The sequence below is a fragment of the Garra rufa genome, chromosome 16 (genome assembly GCF_049309525.1).
Source record: "Garra rufa chromosome 16, GarRuf1.0, whole genome shotgun sequence".
NCBI classification, from domain to species: Eukaryota; Metazoa; Chordata; class Actinopteri; order Cypriniformes; family Cyprinidae; genus Garra; species Garra rufa.
In genome coordinates this window covers 14,618,322-14,641,395 of record NC_133376.1, presented here as the reverse complement: position 1 = coordinate 14,641,395, position 23,074 = coordinate 14,618,322, and the positions used below count along the sequence as shown (strand labels likewise).

Sequence of the window (23,074 nt, the reverse complement as noted above, 5' to 3'; positions counted from 1 at the left end):
GTTTTCTATTCACACACGTCCAGCACTATTTGCATGTTGCAGCTTAAGTTTCTTTTCTGCCTGCTTCGCCTTTAAGAAGCAATAACGAAACAACGAGGAAGTGAAAATGAAATCGACTTTCGCATTTCAGCCTGCAGCCAATGAGCAGACCAGCGCAAAAACTACTATGGCAAAGCTTTAACTTATGAATATTTAGTAGGTCCAGAGACGTTGCTCCGGTTGAACTCTGTGGAGCGTCCGGTAGATGTGGATTTTAAAGTATTTTATTGTTTTCAATCGTATTGCGAAATAAACAACATGTATGATCAAAGCGGTGAGAGGGCAAAATAAAATTAGATATTTCAAATAAAAGCAATACATTAAACAATAAAATATCAACAAATATTGAATTAGATGTTTTCGTAATATTCACGAACAATATATCACATCGCCTATATTTTCCTAGTGTGATAATATAGATGGACTTGTGGTATTTGTATTAGTACAACAAGTTACATTTGGGAAAGAAAACTAATTTTAAAAAACTCCTAAAATATAGAAAAAGCCGTTCGTTGACTGCAACCCATATTTCTGCTTTTCAGCCAATCCGAGCGTGAGCGTCTCGCTACGTAATTAATATTCATGAGCTGAGACTTCCCCCCTCGGCAGCGTTCTGTACACGCCCTCCTACGAAGCTGTCTCTAAGCCAGCCAATCAGCTGGCGAACGTCTCGATACGTCGTTAATATGAATGAAGCAAACCCTGGCCGTAGTAGGATTTGTAAACACGAAGTAAGCGCACAACACACACTCACACACGCGCACACTGGGGATTTCCACCCAAGCGCTTGTTTCCTTCACTTGTTTTGCTTTCGATCTGAAGAGCGAAATCAAACCCATTTGACTTTTCGTTTTGTTATCGAGAACTACAAATTGTCAAGACTCTTCAGCCACTCTTTGCTTTTAATTCCCGGAGTGTTTTCCACGCGTCGCAGGTAATAAATCGCATTTCCGCATGTATTTATGGGGCTCATATGAATATAAGTGGATGTTTATGCTGTAGGCCACGTAGAGTTGCTGGGGTGAGTGTAAAATCGAAAGTCATGGGGTGTTTGGATTGTTTGGATCCAATGGGAATCAAGGAATGTTTATTTTCACTTTTGAGTTGACTTGACAACACTATCACACTTATTTAGGGAGGTTGAAGTCACCTCAGTTAGTGTGCTGTAAGAATGATTGGGACGCCGCAATGCCACTCCACCGTGAGTACTGAGTAGAAATAATGAATAACGTGGTTGAAATGTCAAATTATTTTGCTGAGAAGTTTGCACAGACGTGTGGATATTATTCTTAATGTTAGTGACTTACATGGACATGCACTGGGTGTAACATGGTCACTGTAATGGAAAGTGTCTGTCATAAACTGGTGCACCAATATCTGAATCCAAATTATGTGTGATAAGCTGATAAATATAGCTTAGAATTCTTAGAATGTGAGTGTGCTTCATAAAATGCATTAGAAATATAAATTAATATTATTGTTATTACTGTTTGTCCATTTCAAATCACCAGTCTTGATTAAATTTAGGCATTATAGTGTTAGTATGTGTAGTATGAATGTCTTTCACAGACATATAGCTGAAGAGTTGATATAAAAAGTTTAAATAAAAGAATTGTTATAGAAACAGTGCTCATTCTTTGCTATAATCGAATACTATTAATTTATGTTGGCAGTAGAGGATGGCAAAACAGTTTAATGTCTAAAAATAGACATAAACAAAGTCCACACTTAAAGATTTTTTAATATTATATATTCAATGTTAGCTGATATCATTTACATCAGCTATATAAGACCAATATATTATGATTTCCTACTTATTACATTACCAGTCCAAAGTTTTTGAACTGTAAGATTTGTATTGTTGTTTAAAGAAGCATCTTGGGTACTACAGTGTTATAATGTGAAGTATGAATGTCTCTCATATACATATAGCTGAATAGTTGATATAAATAGTTTAAATGAGAAGTTTGTTGTAGAAACAGTGCTCATTCTTTGCTATAATCTAATACTATTCATTTATGTTGGCAGTAAAAATGGCAAAACAGTTTAATGTCTAAAAATAGACATAAACATATTTTTTAATATTATATATTTTCAATGTTAACTGATATCATTAACATCAGCTATATGAGACCAATATATCACGCATTACTACTTATTACAGTACCAGTCTAAAGTTTTTGAACTCTAAGATTTGTATTGTTTTTTTAAAGAAGCATCTTAGGCATTACAGTGTTATAATGCATAGTATGAAATACTGTCTCACAGACATATAGCTGAATAGTTGATATAAATAGTTTAAATGAGAAGTTTCTTTAAGAAACTTTAATGTTTAATGACTAAAAGTCCACACTTAAATATTTTTTAATATTATATATTAACATCAGCTATATGAGACCAATATATTATGCATTCCTACTTATTACGATACCAGTCAAAAGTTTTTGAACTAAGATTTTTATTGTTTTTTTAAGAAGCATCTTCTGCTCACCAAGCCTGTATTTATTTGATCCAAAATGCAGCAAAAGCAATAATGTTGTAAAATATTTTTACTATTTAAAATAACATTTTATTTGAATAGATTTTAAAATGTAATTTATTCCTTTGATGCAACACTGAAATTTCAGCACCAGAGTCACATGATGCTTTAGAAATCATTCTAATATGCTGATTTGCTGTTCAAGAAACATTTATTGTTATTGTTATTGTCAGTATTTAAAACATTTTTGAGTACAATATTTATTTAGCAAGGATGCTTTAAATTGATTAAAAGTGATGATAAAGACTTGTATAATGTTACAAATAACATTTCAGATAAAATCTACTGAGCTGTTTTCAACATAATAGTATTAATAAAAAAGTTTTTTAGCAGCAGTGTAGAATATTAAAATAATTTCTGAAGGATCATGTGACTGGAGTAATGATGCTAAGAATCACAGGAATAAATTACATTTTACAATAAATTCAAATAGATAGCAGTTATTTTAAATAGTAAAAATATTTCAAAATTGTACTGTTTGTACCGTACTTTGGATCAAATAAACGCAGGCTTGGTGAGCAGAAGAGACTGCTTTAAAATCTTACTGTTCAAAACTTTTGACTGGTAGTGCAAGTTATGGTTTTGTTTGGTCTTTTGCATATGTTTCATAATATATCCTTTTTATAACTGTGTGTATGTTAGTATGTAGTATGCAGTGTTATGCCTGTGTGTTGCTGGTCTGTGTTGTGATTGCCTTTGTTCGCTCTCATTTCCTAATGGACCATAAAAGCTCAAAGGTCTGAGTGACAAACGGTTAATTTTAAAGCGTGAGTTTTCATTGTGATTAACTATAAACCTTTTTATGAGCTCGAATTGGTTAATGGGTAACTTGTGATTTGTGCTTGGTGAAACGAAAATGGATTAAGAAACATGAAGTACTTCTCATGTCTGTCATCTTGCATGATTGATATTACAGGTCTGACCACATGTACTCTTTCTTAGATAAACTCTCTCTCTTTTACACACTCTCAAACACTCCAACATCCTCTATTTGTGTCATCTTGACCCTCGGTCCTGACTCTTACTTTCAAGAAAGCCCGAATACGAATCATATCTCATAATCATTTTGTTTGCAGTGACTTTCAGTAAATCGTGATTCAGATGCTCTCCGCTGGAGGTTTGTTTTTAGAAATAGGGTTAAAGTTTGTCATTGTGCTTCCTGGAGAGTCATAGAGGAATGCACAACCTGTTGAAGGAGGAAAAGTTGCTGTCAAACTTTGACACATTCCAGATCTCTCTGTCTCTCTATTTTTCTCTAGACCAGCATGCCGGTGGAGAGAATGCGTATGAGACCATGGTTGGAAGAGCAGATAAACTCATGTCAAATACCAGGGCTCAAATGGGTCAACAAGGTACTGTGACTTTGGTTGTTTAAACTTGTCTTTTTGCAGCTTGCCATAAGCAGGATGCTATTATTTGTGAAGCCTTTTGCCATGTAAATGCGATTGTTTGCACAAACGCAGTGCATTTTGGGTGTGTCTTGGCTTGTGACACGTTTTGCATGTTGTTTGCCTGCAGGAGAAGAGAATATTCCAGATTCCATGGATGCATGCTGCACGACACGGCTGGGACGTGGAGAAAGATGCTCCGCTCTTCCGGAACTGGGCCATCCATACAGGTGCAGTGAGCATGCAAACTGTCATATGTGCACTTAAATGCATACTGTACAAACAGAACACTCTTGAAAGGTTGGAATGTGATTGTGAATATTCAAACTAGATCTAGATTAGACTAGATTCAAACTAGGTCTCATTTTCAGAACACAATTTGAAAGGTGCTTACCTGTGCAGAATTTACTCTTGCTGGCATGCTGCATTATGGTTGCTAGGGAGTTCTAAATGGTTGCTATGGTTTCTAGATGGATTTTAGGGTGTTCTGGATGGTCGCTAGGATTTTGCTCGTTGGTTGCTTGGGTATTCTGTTTTGGGTGGTTACTTATTGGTTGGTCATGGGTAGTTGTTAGGGTGTTCTGGGTGGTTGCTACGGTTTTGCTTCTTGGTTGCTTGGGTATTCTGGGTTGGGTGGTTCCTTATTGGTTGCTAGGGTGTCCTGGGTAGAGGCTAGGGTGTTTGGGGTGGTTGCTATGGTTTCTAGATGTATTTTAGGGTGTTCTGTATGGTCGCTAGGATTTAGCTTGTTGGTTGCTTGGGTATTCTGAGTTGGGTGGTTGCTAGGGTGTCCTGGGTGGTTGCTATGGTTTCTAGATGTATTTTAGGGTGTTCTGTATGGTCGCTAGGATTTAGCTTGTTTGTTGCTTGGGTATTCTGAGTTGGGTGGTTACTGATTTGTTGCTAGGCTTTCTAGATGGATTTTAGGGTGTTCTTGGTGGTCACTAGGGTTTTGCTTGTTGGTTTCTTAGGTATTTTGGGTTGGGTGGTTGCTTGTTGGTTGCTAGGATTTTGCTTGTTGGTTTTTATGGTATTGTTGGTTGGGTGGTTGCTAAGGTTTTACTGGTTGGTTACTAGGATGTTCTGTTTGGTTGCTAGGGGTTTGCTTGTTAGTTTCCAGGGTAAGCTGGGTTGAGTGGTTACTTGGGTGGTTACTTGTTGGTTGCTAGGGGTTCTAGATGGATTTTAGGGTGTTCTTGGTAGTTGCTAGGGTTTTGCTCATAGGTTGCTTAGGTATTCTGGGTTGGGTGGTTGCTTGCTGGTTGCTAGAATTTTGTTTGTTGGATTTTAGAGTATTCATGACTGGGTGGTTGCTTGTTACTTGTTGGTTGCTAGTCTGTTCTGGGTAGTTGCTAGGGTTTTGCTTGTTGCTTAGTAGGGTGTTCTAGTTGGTTGCTAGGGTTTTCCGTTTTGGTTTCAGGGATAGGTTGGGTTGAGTGGATGCTTGGGCGGTTATTTGTTGGTTGCTAGAGTGTTCCGGGTGGTTGCTAGGGGTTCTAGATTGATTGTAGGGTGTTTGTGGTGGTTTCTAGGGTTTTACTTGTTGGTTTCTAGAGTATTCTGCGATGGGTGGTTACTTGTTGGTTCCTAGGGTGTTCTAGGTGGTTGCTATGGTTTTGCTTGTAGGTTTCTAGGGTATTTTGGGTTGAGTGGTTGCTGTGGTGGTTACTTGATGGTTGCTAGGGTGTTCTAAATGGTTTTGCTTGTAGGTTTCTAGGGTATTCTTGGTTGGATGGTTGTTAGGGTGTTCTGAGTGGTTGCTAGGGTTTTTATGGTATTATTGGTCTGGTCGTTGCTTGGGTTGTACTAGTTGGTTAATAGGGTGTTCTGTTTGGTTGCTAGGGTTTTGCTTGTTAGTTTCTTCGGTATGCTGGGTTGGGTGGTTGCTTGGGTGGTTACTTGTTGGTTTCTAGTGTGTTATGTGTGGTTGCTAGGGTTTTACTAGTAGGTTGGTAGGGTGTTCTAGGTGGTTGCTATGGTTTTGCTGGTTGGTTTCTATGGTATTCTGGGTTGGGTGGATGTTTGGGTGGTTACTTGTTGGTTGCTAGGCTGTCCATGGTGGTTGCTAGTGTTTTGCTTGTTGCTTACTAGGGTGTTCTAGGAAGCTGTCTGGGGTATTCTGGGTTAGATGATTAGTAGAGTGTCCTGGGTAGTTGCTAGGGTGTTCTGGGTGGTTGCTAGGGTTTTGCTTGTTGGTTGCTATGTCGTTATGGGTGCTTGCTAGATTTGTTTCTAGGGCTTTGCTTGTTGTGTGGTTACTAGGGTGTTACTAGTGATGGTAGAGTGTTACTAGTTGGTTGTTAGGGTGCATTGGGTGGTTGCTAAGATTTGTTGGTTGGTTGCTAGGGTGTTCTAGGTAGTTTTTTCTGGTATAAGTCAAAAAAGTACAATGCAATGTCTCCATGATATTCCTGTTCTTATCTATAGTTTGTGTTTTATTAAATGTTTACAACTAATAGTGCCAATGCAAATATAAAGAGCTGAAGTAATAGTGAAATGTCATTCAGCTATTCAGTGTATCTGGTTTTCGACTGCCATTTTTTTTAGGGAAATATCAATCGGGTGACAAACCGGACCCCAAAACATGGAAGGCGAACTTCCGGTGTGCAATGAACTCATTGCCTGACATAGAGGAGGTGAAAGACAAAAGCATCAAAAAGGGAACAAACGCCTTCAGGGTGTACAAGATGCTGTCAGCGTCTGAGAGGCATTCAAAGAGAGGTCAGTCAAGCAAACATCAGTACTGACACTGATCGAAACATTACATTCTGACACACCTGGACTTGATGACAGGGAGTTTAAAGGCATTTCTGTCATATTTGTTTAATCACACCTAAGAATGCTGTGATCCAGCTTACTCTGTCTGTTATGTTTTTTGGTGAATCTCACAAAAACTGACTAGAAAATATGCTTGCAATATTTCACATGCAAAAATATTAGAAAGAAATAAGAAATTATGTCATGCATGAAACATTTTTTTTATTTAAATTTTTTTAGAAATAAAAATATTTACATTATAGTAAAGCTAGTAATATTAATATTATATTGCTGTATATAATATTATAATATAAAATCTTAATGACCCTAAAAATAGTTTGTTTATATTTGAGATAAAATTAAATTTTCTGTTTTTTTGTTTTGATTTTGGGGTGATATAGGACCTAGAAATAGCTTTGACCATTTTTTTTTTGACATCTGCCATTTTGATAGTTTCTAAACTGCTATTCATTTGCATGTATTGATCTAGATTTGTGTGTATGTGTTTCTCAAAGGCAAAAAGAGAGGAATTGAAAAAGACGAAAAGATAAAGGTGTGGACTTTCACTCTTGTGTATATCAAAGACTATAAAATACCAAAGACATGTCACTCGTGTAGTTTTGAATGGGGAAAAATGCAACGGTAATCATGGCCGCGAAGCTCCGCCTTCTTAGTGAAAGAGCCAATCGTTGATGAGTAAAGTCAGCGCGTCACTGCAGCTGCAGTTAGAAGTCCCGGTTGCTATAGAAACAGTCGGCGCTCTAAGACGTGCGTTCAGTACTGCGTATGGGCACTGACTCATCTAGCCGGAAAACTAAGCATTTTTTTAACGCTATTAAAGCACAAGGAACTATATTTATGAGGCAGTTCTTGTTGGATTTCTTTGGAGATTTCAAATATGAAATTTAATCGTAAGTTTGGCGAACAGTTTTGGAGAATTTGATGTTTCCCCATTCAAATAGATAGGAGCTGCACTTGGATGCCCGAGAGGCGTTTCAAAGATGGCCGCCGAGTGACATGACTTGTCTTAAAAGGACTTTGTGTATATTTTGTTGCTGTCAGAAATGCTCTAATCAAAAAAGGTTATCTATTGACAAATAGATGTGAATATAATGTGTGTGTGTTAACTGCAGGTAGAGCGACCGTGCCCTGCGTCTTCGAGTTGGGAAAACAGTAATGGCTCTTCGTCTTGTAAAACCCCAGTCACAATCAAGCAGGAGGCAGATTACTCTGGTACAGGTACGTAGTGAACTTCCTGCTCCGCCCTGCACACCTGCGCTCAGGTCATGTGAGCATATTCAGGTGGAACCTGTTCTCTACAATCTAGCAAGAAAGGAGTTATGATCTGAAACACTATCTCCTCTATGGATTAGTTCTTATCTGTACACTCTCTCTCTCTCTCTCTCTGTCGCATGTTTTGTTTCTCTGCTCCCCAAAACAGAACTGTGAGTCATCTATTAGCAAAACAGTCCAGGTGTAATTTAGCTAAATTCTCAGATTAAAGATAATGGGTTTCACAGATCTGTTTACTCAACCTTTACGCAACTGCTATTTAAGGGGTATTTAAAATTTGAGCCTTTTTAAAACACAGACTTAAAGTAACCCTGAAACCTAAACACTTTAAAATGACTTGAATGATGTACTTATACTTATTATTATTATCATTATTGTTATTTTAAATAATAATAATAATATTCATAACAAAATATTTAAAATATTTTCTACAAAAATATAAACAACAACAACATCAATAATTATAATAACAATAATAATAATAATTATTATCAAAATAATTATGATAATAATGATAATCACTTCTACTGCGATACACTTCAAGCTAATGCTGTGTTAGGTATTGTTAGCTATTGTACATGTTAGATTTCATGTTTTTTTTTTAAGTTTAAATAAAAAATAAGAATTTTATTAATATAGTATTAAGAGCACAAGTAATGCTTTTTTCAAAGAGAAGCTAAACACAACCCTAAAACATAACACTTTTGAATGGCGTGTTGTGTATTTATTATTTTTAATATTTCTAATTATTTTAAATAATAATAATAATAATAATAATTTATGTATTTGGCACATTATATCAATACATATTTTATTAAAATATGTAGCTTTCATATTGTTATTATTATTCTAATTATTTAATATTTATTTTATTATTTGTGTGAATAATAATACTAATACTATTTCATGTATGTAGCATATATAAACAATATATATTTTATTTAAATATATATTTTATTACTGTTATTATTATTTTAAATATTTGTTATAAATATATTACCAGCTTAAATTCTGTCCAACCAGAGCACAAGTAATGCTTTTTTTACATACAGAAATATTTTTTACAATTTGAAAATGAGTGTTTTCTCTTTAAATATACTTTAAAATCTAATTTATTCCTGTGATTTCAAAGCTGATTTTTTTTTTTGCATCAATACTCCAGTCACAATAATTGTAATATTCAGCTTTGCTGCTCAAAAAACATTTATTATTATTGTTATGTTGAAAAAAGCGGAGTAGAATTTTTTCAGGTTTCTTTGATTTAATAAAAAGTTCAAAAGAACAGCATTTATCTGAAAATTAGAATGATTTCTAAAGGGTCATGTGACACTGAAGACTGGAGTAGTGCTGAAAATTCAGCTTTGATCACAGGAATAAATTCTAAAAATATAAATATATTCAAATAGTAAGCAGTTATGTGTATATGTATGTGTGTATATATATATATATATATATATATATATATATATAATGTGTATATATATATATATATATATATATATATATATATGTATATGTATATATATATATATATATATATATATATATATATATATATATGTGTATATGTATGTGTGTGTGTATATGTGTGTGTGTGTGTGTGTGTGTGTGTGTGTGTGTGTGTGTGTGTGTGTGTGTGTATTTTTTTTATTATTATTATTTTTAATTTTTTTATTATTATTACACATTAAGTTAAGTTGTTAAAAGATTTTATCTTAAATGTTTATTTTAGGATTCTCTTTAAAAATGCTTGTGGCTTGAAAGAATATGAAATGGTCCTTGAAACAAAACAGCATTTTGCTCTGTGTTCCTCAGCCCCTTTTTGCTTCTTCAGGCTTCTCTCACACCAGTCTGCGTTTATTTTCCTGTGCCTCTCCTAGTTTCACAGCTGTTTGACTTTCTCTCACATTTCTCTGCCTTCACAAATCTCTAAAATCAGAAACTCTATAGAATAATGACACTGAATTTGACCTATAGAGTAAGATTTATGCCTCATGCCAGCAGCTGTGATCATAGTGCCTACACGTGTAAACCCAGTGTTTCACAATGCTGTCGGTTTGTGTTCGTAAAGAGCTTTTGATTATTTGCCAGCTATTCAATTTATATGATTGGCTAGTGTTAAATGAACAGTTAGTGACATAATGAAGGAAAGGTTTTATAAAAGATTATGTCATTGGAGGTCAAATTCTGGGTCATATTTCACCCCATAATAAAAAAACAGCTTTAATATTTATTAATATATTTTTTATTAATACTATTAATTATATTCAAATTTAAAAAAAAATATTTAAATACATATTTTTAAGAACGAAAATAAAAGTAAAAATGTATTTATTTATTTAAAGAAAAGCCAGTTTTCACCACTAAATTCACATACTATAATAAGAATTTTATTTTTATTCATGAAAATCGACCTTTCCAGAAACATTTTTTTTCAATTAAAATCAACATGAATTCAATTCAGTACACCAAATGCTACCACAACATACACATACATATATAAATTATGCAAAGTATATTTTTTTTACTAATTTATTTCAAATTTGTGGTGACATACAATTCCAACATGTTCTTGACAGATTATGTAAGATTTGTCTTTTACATTTGGGATGGGATATGATCACACTACACCTATCATTCTGTCGTGGACCTGTTTATCCAGATCTCCTTGTTACTGTGTTTGTTTATTCACGTCCACTGTTCTCTCTTTCCCCCTTCAATCTCACTAACGTACTCGATCGGGGTAAAAGGTGAACATAGCGTGTGTTTGTTTTGTTAGTCATGTGAGGTTCGTGATACACATGGATTTGGCAAAGCAAAATCAACTGCAATGTAATTGATTTACAAAAAGCCTTTCAGCTGGTTAATTTGTTTTTAACTTTGTTTCCACTCCATCATTTCATTGCGGAGTCATGGGAAATAGAGTTCAGCTACGTGGACCGGAGGGATTGCGTCCAGAGTGAAAAATGACACAGATCTGGCTCACGCCTCCTTAAGAAACACGTTCACTTCCCACTTCACTGTTCTCCATATTCACTCTCTCTTCCCTGTTCTCCTTCCTCAGAGGCCGGTGGGCGGAGCCCTGCAGACGACCACCTGATCATCAACGATCTGCCTGATGTGTGTCAGACCATCGAAGTGGTGACGGAAAACGAGGAGCAGGCTGTGTCCTCCAGCGACCTGTACCCCTTACAGATCTCCCCTGTCTCCTCGTATGGAGGTTGGCTTGACAAATATACTCTCAATCCTTCAGTCATGACTAGATTCACAATGCAGCATTGCTTTGAGATCCTCAGTGGTTTTTGAATTTTAATGATACCAGTTGCACCCGATTGAGGTTTACATGTGACGTTGCTGTGCTATGGGTTCATGAAAATGTAACGTTTGCATGCTTTTTTAAAGGGGTCCTATTATGCTCTTTTAGGTCTTTATTTTGTTTTGGGGGTGCACTAGAACATGCTCTCATGCTTGGTGGTTCGAAAAATGCATTATTTTTCACATAATTTACATTATTACAATAGCTTTCTCCCCAGCCTGGCACAAATGGCTCGATTAGTTCCGGGTTTGACGAAGGCCCGCCTTCTGAAAAACCAAATGTGTTGTGATTGGTTAGCAGTCCCAGTGCATTGTGATTGGCGAACAGCTTAAACAGTGTTTCAGTAATGCCCCGCCCCTTCCCAAAGTTCCGTGTACAACTGCGCAAGCTAGATTAAAGTGATTCTCACATTTTAAATATGGATATTTTTCTTAACACATCGGATCGCTGAAAGAGGCTTTTACTGATGGACTGATGGAGAGAAACACTTGTCTATGCCGTTCAGTCAATGCTGTTCTAAAGCTTGGGAGTGCCAGGATTATTTTTAATATAACTCTGATTGCAATCGTCTGAAAGAAGGAAGTCATATACACCTAGGATGCATGGAGGGTGAGTAAATAATACACCACAGTAGTGTTGGTCCTATCGTCAGCCTAAATACACCTACTGTACCTGAAAATTAAAACACTGTTTGTTTTATTTGCATATTATGTACATTTGTAACATATAGCCTATTTTTGTTCTTATTTTTAAATGGTATATATCTGACCTATAAACCAAGACAGAAACAATGATTAACAGTGTTTCCCACAGGTTTGAAGGCAATGTGTGGTGGTCAGCCCAGGGGGGGTTAGATGTTTGTCCGGGGGGGTTGCAGATGAAAAGAACGATTGGATAGGGGATACGATTGGATCCCCTAAAGGGATTTCCTAATTCCTAAAGGTTAATAATAATAAAAAAAAACTATTAATAATTGGTTACACAGAACTTTATTACATTAATTTAACACCATATACAACAGCCTACTTGCTGCACAGTTTGCAACTTTTGTTAGGGCACCTTATTTTGCGGGGCTTCCTAAAAAAAGATTCTAAAGGCTACTAGGATCCAACTAGGCTAGCCAACATTTTACCGCAAACTTGCGACTAGTTAACTTTCTAAAGAAGGCGCAATCGCGTTTGCTAAGGGTCGGGACTTACAGTAACATCAACACACTGAAACTATTGTATTCAGAATATAAAATATTTTATAGCACGTTTTAATCAGTGATTGTGTGTTAAAAGTGTTCACGAGATACCAATCTTTCGCCAGCCGTCTTCTCTCCACAGATGATCCAGACAGATGTGGTGTGCACGGAGGGGAGGGGCTGTGTGTGTGTGTGTGTGTGTGTGTGTGTGTGAGGGAGAGATGCGTGAGTGACAGAGAGATGAAGAGAGAGCAGGGAAAGGAAATGCAGTTGAACGAATTCGCTGCGTGTTTTAAATAGCGTACAAAAGAATAACGAAACGCAATATGTGACGGTCGGTATTGTATTTTTTGTTTTTTTTTTTTGGTCGGTGTTGAATCTGTGGCGGTCGGAATTTAATCTGTGGTGCACCACCACAGATTCGTCTATGTGTGGGAAACACTGTTAAGATCATTTTTTTGCAGTGTAGATAAGATTTTTTTTTTTTGTGATTAAACACTGCACTACACAGCAAAAAATTATGTTCTTATTTATGTTTTCCAGTGAAATTTAAAAATTCTTAAATCGAAATGCATTTTCTTGAGAAGCAAAATGACATAAGGTATTACGTTTTTGTTTTCTGGACAATTATCAAATTGAGCTTAAACTAAATTCCTGCTGTTACTTGACCTTCATTTTAAAGATTGTTTTAGGAAAACAAGATTTAATATCTTAAGTAATTTTCTGTCTCAAAGTATGCTGATTTAAAAATATTTAGATGTTTGTACTGAAAAACAACAAAAATACTAAGTAAGAAAATATTTTTTTGCAGTGTGTCTGTTGTCCTTGTTTGAAAAGGAAGTGTTCATTTTAAACCAGATTAAAAATATCACTCCTAAAGTGTTTAATGTTCGACTTGAAACATGCTTCGAGGCATTGAGATCCATGTAGGCCGTGTGTGTTTGTTGTGTTGTTCTATGTCTATTAGAGTTGAGCCTCAAGGACACGCTATCTGCGTCACGTCGGCTGTACCTCTGTACTGTAAGTCGGCTCTGGCCAGATGGAGTTAATATATAACGGTGAGGTGCGAACACACTTCACTCTCTCACCTGCATGTGCTCATCCTCATAAAGTTAAAGTGTGTCTCAATTTGTTATAAAGTCCTGACCCAGTTATCCACTGCAATAATGGACAAGTTTTGAGTTATTTGACTTTTATAGCAACATTTTATAAGTGGTATTTGGCCTTGCAGAACTGCAGCTGCATTGCTAAGGTACTCTTGTGCACTGCAGTGTGGCTTTCTTAAGTGTTCTATGTGGTTATTAGAGTGTTCTGATTGGCTGCCAGATAGTTACGTCAGCGGTTGTCTTATTATTGGGAGATAAGAGGGTCTGTATTACTTGCCAATGGAGAAAGCGTAATGGTCAATTTGGATCACATGTGCCTTGATAACCAGTCACATTACAGACTTGAAGTAAATGAATTTCAGTTGAAGTTGTGCAACAGTCAATCTGTGTTTCTGTCAAAAAAAATTTCGGTGTAAACGGAATTAGTTCAATCCAAATTTATTGTTTAATGGCAAACAAGTTAAAGATTAGCCAATTGGCTTTTTATTCATTAAAAGATAAGCTGTTTCCTCACAAAAAGCTGTTTATTCAGTTTAGTAAGGCCTCTCCTCAATTGACAACAGTTTAAAAAAACAGCCTCTGGTCTTCTTCCATGCAAACTGCTAAAGCGAAAGTGTTAGCATTAGCCATTACACTTTTTTTTATCTAAAGGTTGCAGGCTTGCCTTCCAGTGGCTTTGGATACATATTGGTCTACAGATTGTGTTTACAAATTGTGTTGTCGGTACAACTTTCACCACTTTTTGATGTTAGCGTGTTCTGGGTTTTGGCAGGATCAGTGTTTTTATCTTTTGTATTATCTCTGCAGTATTTATTATTATATTAAATATACATTTTTATATTTAATATATAAAAATATACTTTTTTTTTCTTTTTTTGTTGTTGTTTTGTTTTTGTATGTATTTTCTGCAGAGCCCCACATGACATGTGGGAATAATATATGTGTTAAATTCTGAGAATTTGTTCCCACAATTTAATCATTTGTCCCCTCGATTTAGGAAATCGTTAAACAAATTAGTACAACATGGCCATGATTTATTAAAACAAGGGAACAAATTAGTACTACATGACCATGATTTACTAAAATGAGGGAACAAATTAGTAAAACGTGGCCATGATTTATTAAAACAAGGGAACAAATTGACACAACATAGCCATGATTTACTAAAACAAGGGAACAAATTAGTACAACATGACAATGATTTATTAAAACAAGGGAACAAATTAGTACAACATGGCCACAGTTTATTAAAACAAAGAAACAGATTAGTACACTTTGGCCACAATTTATTAAAACGAGGGAATAAATGGGCACAACATGGCCATGATTTACTAAAACAAGTGAACAAATTAGTAAAACGTGGCCACAATTTATTAAAAACAAAGAAACAGATTAGTACACTTTGGCTACAATTTATTAAAACGAGGGAACAAATTGACACAACATGGCCATGATTTACTAAAACAAAGATAACAAATTTACACAACATGGCCATGATTTACTAAAACAAAGATAACAAATTGACACAACATGGCCATGATTTACTAAAACAAAGATAACAAATTGACACAACATGGCCATGATTTACTAAAACAAGTGAACAAATTAGTAAAACGTGGCCACAATTTATTAAAACGAGGGAACAAATTGGCACAACATGGCCATGATTTACTAAAGAGGGAACAAATTAGTAAAACGTGGCCACAATTTATTAAAACAAGGGGAACAAATTAGTACAACATGGCCACAGTTTATTAAAACAAAGAAACAGATTAGTACACTTTGGCCACAATTTATTAAAACAAGGGAACAAATTGGCACAACATGGCCATGATTTACTAAAACAAGTGAACAAATTAGTAAAACGTGGCCACAATTTATTAAAAACAAAGAAACAGATTAGTACACTTTGGCTACAATTTATTAAAACGAGGGAACAAATTGACACAACATGGCCATGATTTACTAAAACAAAGATAACAAATTGACACAACATGGCCATGATTTACTAAAACAAGTGAACAAATTAGTAAAACGTGGCCACAATTTATTAAAAACAAAGAAACAGATTAGTACACTTTGGCTACAATTTATTAAAACGAGGGAACAAATTGACACAACATGGCCATGATTTACTAAAACAAAGATAACAAATTTACACAACATGGCCATGATTTACTAAAACAAAGATAACAAATTGACACAACATGGCCATGATTTACTAAAACAAAGATAACAAATTTACACAACATGGCCATGATTTACTAAAACAAAGATAACAAATTGACACAACATGGCCATGATTTACTAAAACAAAGATAACAAATTGACACAACATGGCCATGATTTACTAAAACAAGTGAACAAATTAGTAAAACGTGGCCACAATTTATTAAAACGAGGGAGCAAATTAGTAAAACGTGGCCACAATTTATTAAAAACAAAGAAACAGATTAGTACACTTTGGCTACAATTTATTAAAACGAGGGAACAAATTGACACAACATGGCCATGATTTACTAAAACAAAGATAACAAATTGACACAACATGGCCATGATTTACTAAAACAAAGATAACAAATTGACACAACATGGCCATGATTTACTAAAACAAGTGAACAAATTAGTAAAACGTGGCCACAATTTATTAAAACGAGGGAACAAATTAGTAAAACGTGGCCACAATTTATTAAAACAAAGAAACAGATTAGTACACTTTGGCCACAATTTATTAAAACGAGGGAACAAATGAGTAAAATATGGCCATGATTTATTAAAACAAAGAAACAGATTAGTACACTTTGGCCACAATTTATTAAAACGAGGGAACAAATGAGTAAAATGTGGCCATGATTTACTTAAACAGAGGAATAAATTAGTAAAACGTTGCCACAATTTATTATAACAAAGAAACAGATTAGTACAATTTGGCCACAATTTATTAAAACAAGGAAACAAATTGGCACAATGTGGCCATGATTTACTAAAGAGAGGGAGCAAATTAGTAAAATGTGGCCATGATTAATTAAAACAAAGAAACAGATTAATACACTTTGGCCACAATTTATTAAAACGAGGGAACAAATTGGCACAAAATGGCCATGATTTACTAAAAAAAGGGAACAAATTATTAAAACATGGCCACAATTTATTAAAACAAAGAAACAGATTAGTACACTTTGGCCACAATTTATTAAAACGAGGGAACAAATTGGCACAAAATGGCCATGATTTACTAAAATGAGGGAATAAATTAGTAAAACATGGCCACAATTTATTAAAAAAAAAAAAAAAAAACAGATTAGTACACTTTGACCACAATTTATTAAAGATTTTACAAAAATAAGGTAACAAATTACTATGTGTCCACTATTTACTAAAACAAGGAAACAAATTAGTACAACAAGCCATGATTTACTAATATCCAAATATGACATGTGGACAAAATATATTTATCATATTTTTTGTATGTTTCTGTATAGTTTAAATTATTTTTATTGCAGTTTTATTCTTAGTAATTTTAGTACTTCAACTTCAACATATTTTATTTCAGTTTTTTTGCCAAAGCAACATTTTTATATATTCCATTTGTTCAAGCAATTTAAATAGTTTTAGTTCTAGTTAACAATAACAACACTGGCCAGGATGTTGTTGTGTGGTTTGTAAGAAAAAATTGCTGAGGATGTTAAAGATCTCAATGAAGAAGTAAGTGTATTGCAGCGTAGCGGTGACATGGTTTGGTTCTTCAGAGTCAGAAAGAGCCCTGAACATCCTAAACTCAAACCTTTTATCCTATTACAGCTTACCTCCCATGTAAATGAAGTTGCTCCTACTGTAACAGCTATGATCTGTGTGTTAATTGTGTAATTGATAAACCTTTGTCACCAAGTGGAGCAGACACAACATAACTGTTGACTTTGTTCTTTTCAATGACAATTAAGCCATTTTGGAGAATGAGCTTGTTCCAAAAGTCTTGTTCTTTGGTTTTAAGTGCACTGCTATGAAGCTGCTAGAGTATTCTGGTAGGTATTGTAATTTAACTGAATTCACATTTCATCTCACTGGCAAAAAGTGTCCCAATTTACCCAAATTCACTATTGTAATATTTACATCATAGGAAACAACACTAATTAATTGTTGCAGAGCCTCGCTCTGTAACACTACTTCTGATAAGAAGCCACTGGCTCACCACTAAAAGCGTGAACACTAGACCCAAGATTACAGCTAGAGCGTTTCTGCATTTCCGCATTTCCGTCTATAAGTGTTTCTGTTTTATTCCATTCCCTCTGGGAACAAGTTACAAGCAAGGAATGCAAATGACTTCCTAGAGTAGACGAAAAATACTCAGTTATATCCTTTATCTGCGGTGTTGTCTGCATTTTAACATACTGTAGCTACTCTTCTGTTTGCTCATTGACTGCGTGAGGAGTACTGAGATGAACTCTTGGCATTGGTGGAATTGTGGGGCTTGGCCTATGAAAATTAGTTTTAGTGGCGTGAAATTTACCGTACAGTACCACTTGTCACTGCATTTGCACACAGACGGGAATGTTGACTCATGTCCTGTTGTTCCGTGTTTTCCAATCAACAATCCTTTTTTTCTCAGAAGTCCCTGGGGCTGAAAGCGTGTGGTTTTACGGCATGAAATGTCTTGCTCAAGTATTGAGTTATTCATAGTAAACACAAACACAACACCACGCTGCCAAAGCAAACTATCTTTTTTCATCTGCAATTTATGATTTGGCTCTTAGTGCAATTTCAATTGTATTTCCTCATCCGAAAAATTAGAAATGACTGGCCCTGAGGATATCCTTCAGTCATTAATTGCTATAATCAGTTAAAACTTTTAAACCTGTAAGGGTTAAACACACAAGTCACAAGTCGCACAGGCAGGCCATCGGTTGAACATTTTTTTTTTTAAATCTGATGATCCTTTGCTTTGTTTTATCCGCCCATACTTAAAACCTGTCTGTCAGGAAATCCCTGATGAATCAGTCTGACTGCTTTGCTTTCTCTCCATCTTCCAGCAGAGAGCGATACAGACAGCGCCAGTGAGGAAGACTCCAAAGAGGTATGTGCAAAACCAATCCAAAATATTTCCTTTTACAAAACTGGACAGGTTTAAACACAGGATAGATTGCAATTGTGTTTGCATGTGAAATTATTGCAGACTACAGTTCCTGGTTGATAGTGGCCAAAAGGAATTACCAGGAAAGAACGGTGGTTTTAATGGGTGTGTCTAAGCAATACCCAGAATCCTTTTGTGTTTGTCTGTTTATTGCAACGGCTTTAGAGGTGTGAGGAGCTGGATTGTGCTTGTTGTACAGACACAAAGGCCAAAATATGATCTATAGCTTTATTTAAAGTTCATATTTATTTGATTTCACAGTGTTAAAATAGTTTCATGTCCATCCAAGATGAGTTTGTTTCTTTATCAGGTTTGAAGAAATTGAGCTTTGCATCACTTGCTCAACAATGGATCCTCTGCAGTGAATGGGTGCCGTCAGAATGAGAGTCCAAACAGCTGATAAAAACATCACAAGTCTATCAATAAACATCTTGTAAGGTGAAAAGCTGCATGTTTCTAAGAAACAAATTCATCATGGAGATAATCCATAATACATTTTCTTTCCATACTATTGCTTTCTCAAGTTAAAAAAGTTGTCTCGTCTGAATCAGGAGCGAAATATGCAAATATCAAGCACTGATTAGAAAGTGACAACAAATATGTTAGTGGATTTTGATGTGAGAGGACAAGAGGAGATTGACTTTTTCACTAGAGGAAGCGTTATTATGAATTATGGACATATTTTGATCAGAAGCAATGGTTTAAAATTAATCGCCTTAGTAATAGGTTTGTTTCTTCCAAACATGCAGCTTTTATCTCTCCGAGACATTAACTGATGGAGTTGTGTGGATTATTGTGATGTTTTTATCAGCTGTTTGGACTCTCATTCTGACGGCACCCATTCACTGCATAGGAATTGTTGGTGAGCAAGTGATGGAATGCTAAAGTTCTCCAAATCTGTTTTGATGAAAAACCATACTCATTTACATCTTGGATGGCCTGAGGATGTGCATGTTGCATTCTCAGCCACAAGAGGCACTATCTATTACATAAACTGCTTGCACTTTGTGCTGACTTTCAGGTCAAATGCAACAGTTAGAGAATCTTGCTGAGCGAGTTAGTGTTTACATGTTTATGGCAGCTGCCTGAATAACAGCACTCAGTTTAGTGGGTCAGACATTCAAAGGAAGCTCTCTTGCACTGAAGTTTGTTACGGACATAAAACAAATATGAACACACATGCACCACATGCTCACAATGCCAAAAATGTGCTTTTGCATGCATGCACAGAGTACGTTTCTGGCCTAATATGGGTGAAGAACACAGATCCAGAGCCTGTGCCTTTTTGAATTTTGCAGACCAAGTTTTCACAATCTGTCTTCTCACTCTGAGGGACAAATTTATCAAACGCTGTCAGTGCTTGTGCAAATGTTTTCACAGACCATCGCAGTAGGGACATTACAGACTCAAATTTGCCAGATAAATCTACTTGCTTACAGTGGCTTTTTGCATGATCAGTCCAGCCTGTGATTGTCTCTAGTAAACTAGTCTTGGGGCCCACTTCCTGAGTTCAAAGTTTTGCATTTAGTCTTGTACAAGCGTGCCAGATGTATATAAATCCTCTGTAGAGTATTATACAAACTTATACAAACAGAATATGAACAAGCATTTTTACCTTAAGAAAACATTTTTAGGTGAAGGACTGGATAGAAAGATGGAGCCATTTTATGCAATTTTGCAAAATAAAAAAAAAATTTTAAAGGTGCATTTTAAGCATAATTCATTCGAACATACTATAGTCAAATAATGAATTAATTATCATCTAGGGCTGTCACGATTCCTCAATTTCACGACGCGTTATCAATTGGCCATATTGGCGGTACTGAATGTGAATAATGCCACTAAACCTGAACAAAACTTGCATATTTTGCTGATTATTGCTGCTGAAAATGATCAATTATTGTCATGTTTTGGGCTGTACTAATCCGTCTGACCGGGAAAACATTTGGAGTACTATAGATTGCCAAAAATTAAACAAATCAAGAAAAAGAGTTCAAAAACTGTCTGAGGAACAAAATGCGTTTGTGGTTGGCCAAACTGAACCTGGATTTCCAGGGCAAGAATCTTGACATTTATGTTTGTTCTTTTTTTTTTTATATACTTTATTTATAGACATTTCTTATCATAAAAAAATTAATGAATGCAACAAAGAGAGACATTAACATCTCAGAATATCCCCCCATTTCCCCCTTTGTGTAGTTTTAACAGCAGAAACAAATATCTAACAGTTCAAACATACACTTTCTTCAAAACAACAAACAAATGTGTAGCAGCAACGTACATATGTAGGGTACAAGGTACAACATAGGTATAACAAGTAGAAAATGAAATAAATGTAATTAATTTTTTTACAAATCATAAATGAAGGAAATTAACCACCTTATACCTGCCTCAGGCTATCCAGCTTACCATAGTTGTGACTGAATTGAAAGGCTATGAAACAAGGCAACAGATCATCAAAAATGTTTGTTCTTATCATTTTCAGTCAAGTAGGTGAAATATTAGGCTAATATCTTAATTAATACTGCTCATACATATCTTTACCACCTATTTACTTCAGTTTGTCAAAATATTGCGCCCTTTCCTGTTTACTGTTTAAGTCCTTCTCTATATGATTTAGCAGCTTTCACACGTTTTTTTTCCGTGGTTTAGACAGCGTAAATTAGAAGAATAACGTATTCAGTAGTAACAGAGTTTTCAGTGAAACTGACCAAATCGTGACATAAGTGCAAAATAGGGCTGCACGATAAATCGCATGTGATTGTCGCCAAACCCATTTTTGTCTGTTTGTCCTTATACTCCTCAATAAAATAGAGTGTGTAATGGCAAATACATCCACTGGGTGGCACTGCAGCAAAAATATATTGTTGCTGAAAAGCCGCAACAAAACTGGGAATGTATTGACGTGACGCCTCTCTTCAGACACTGGCTGCAAATAACGTTAAATTTAGGTCTATTTTTATAACTACAAAAAATTCATTCTAATTATCTGATTACTCAATTAATCGTCAGAATACTTAGCCAATTACTCGATTACCGAAATAATCGTTAGTGACAGCATCTCCAAAGGCATTTGGGTTTATATTTAAATAAAAAAAGATAAAATTCGTCAGACCGTCGGCACCCTCTGCAGTGTGCGTGTGTAATGTACGTTAGATCTGTTGTTAATAATAAATGATGTATTTTACCAGTTTAGTTTAATATGATTACTTGCTTTTGATACTTTATTTGAGCTAATTATTATTGTGTCATTGCTAATATATATGTATTTGAAATCATTTTAAAGGTTATTTGTTCACTTAGGTCTATTTTGTTGCTACAAAAAATATTTATAATGATCAGATTACTCAATTAATCAAAAGAATAATCGACCGATTACTTGATTACCAAAATCGTAAGTGACCTTAGTAGTTAGTGAAATTTTTTTTTTGTTAGTGACAGCCCTAATTTTACTACAAAAAAGTATAATTTTCAGATTACTCAATTAATCAAAAGAATGGTCAACCGATTACTCGATTACAAAAAAAATTGTTAGTGACAGCCCAAATTTTACTGCAAAAATTATAATTATCAGATTACTCGATTAATTAGCAAAATAGTCAACTGATTACTCGATTGCAAAAAAATTGTTAGTGACAGCCCAAATTTTACTACTACAAAAATGTTTATAATTATTAAATTACTCGATTAATCTGCAAAATAGTCAACCAATTACTCGATTGCAATAAAACACTCTTTGTTAGTGACAGCCCTAATTTTACTACTACAAAAAATGTGTAATTATCAAATTACTCAATTAATCAGCAGAATAGTCAACCGATTACTCAATTACAAAAAAAAAATTAAATAGAAAAAAAAAATCAATAGTTACAGCCCTAATTTTATTACGGCAAAAAAAAAAAAAAAAAAAAAAAAAATAATAATAATAATAATGACCAGATTACTCGATTAATCGGCAAAATAGTCAACAAATTAATTGATTAAAATAAATAAATTGTTAATGACAGCCCTAATTTTATATTTTATTTTAGTACTGCAAAAAAATAAAAAATAAATAAATAATAATAATAATAATTGTAATTATCAGATTATTAATTTAATCGGCTGAATAATCGACCAATTCCTCGACTACAAAAAAAAAAAAAAAAAAAAAAAAAAAAAAAATATATATATATATATATATATATATATATATATATATATATATATATATATATATATATATATATATATCAAATTATCAGCTACAAAACAAATTTTACTTTTATAATGCCAGGTCTTGTGATTTATTGTTTCAAGCATGAAAGATTGTGGTTTTTCCT

General features: G+C 34.6%; 1 protein-coding gene across 1 annotated transcript in view; it reads left to right on the top strand.

Annotated features, from left to right (window-relative positions):
* Positions 1 to 812: 812 nt before the first annotated feature.
* irf2b (interferon regulatory factor 2b) overlaps positions 813 to 23,074 on the top strand; it is a 24,889-nt gene continuing 2,627 nt past the window's right edge. Inside the window, exons 1-8 of the mRNA XM_073820784.1 lie at positions 813 to 973; positions 3,838 to 3,930; positions 4,097 to 4,196; positions 6,514 to 6,687; positions 7,239 to 7,276; positions 7,857 to 7,962; positions 11,081 to 11,236; positions 18,652 to 18,695. Coding sequence (XP_073676885.1) covers positions 3,844 to 3,930; positions 4,097 to 4,196; positions 6,514 to 6,687; positions 7,239 to 7,276; positions 7,857 to 7,962; positions 11,081 to 11,236; positions 18,652 to 18,695 — 705 coding nt within the window. The 5' untranslated portion in view covers positions 813 to 973; positions 3,838 to 3,843. The remainder of the gene's footprint in view (positions 974 to 3,837; positions 3,931 to 4,096; positions 4,197 to 6,513; positions 6,688 to 7,238; positions 7,277 to 7,856; positions 7,963 to 11,080; positions 11,237 to 18,651; positions 18,696 to 23,074) is intronic.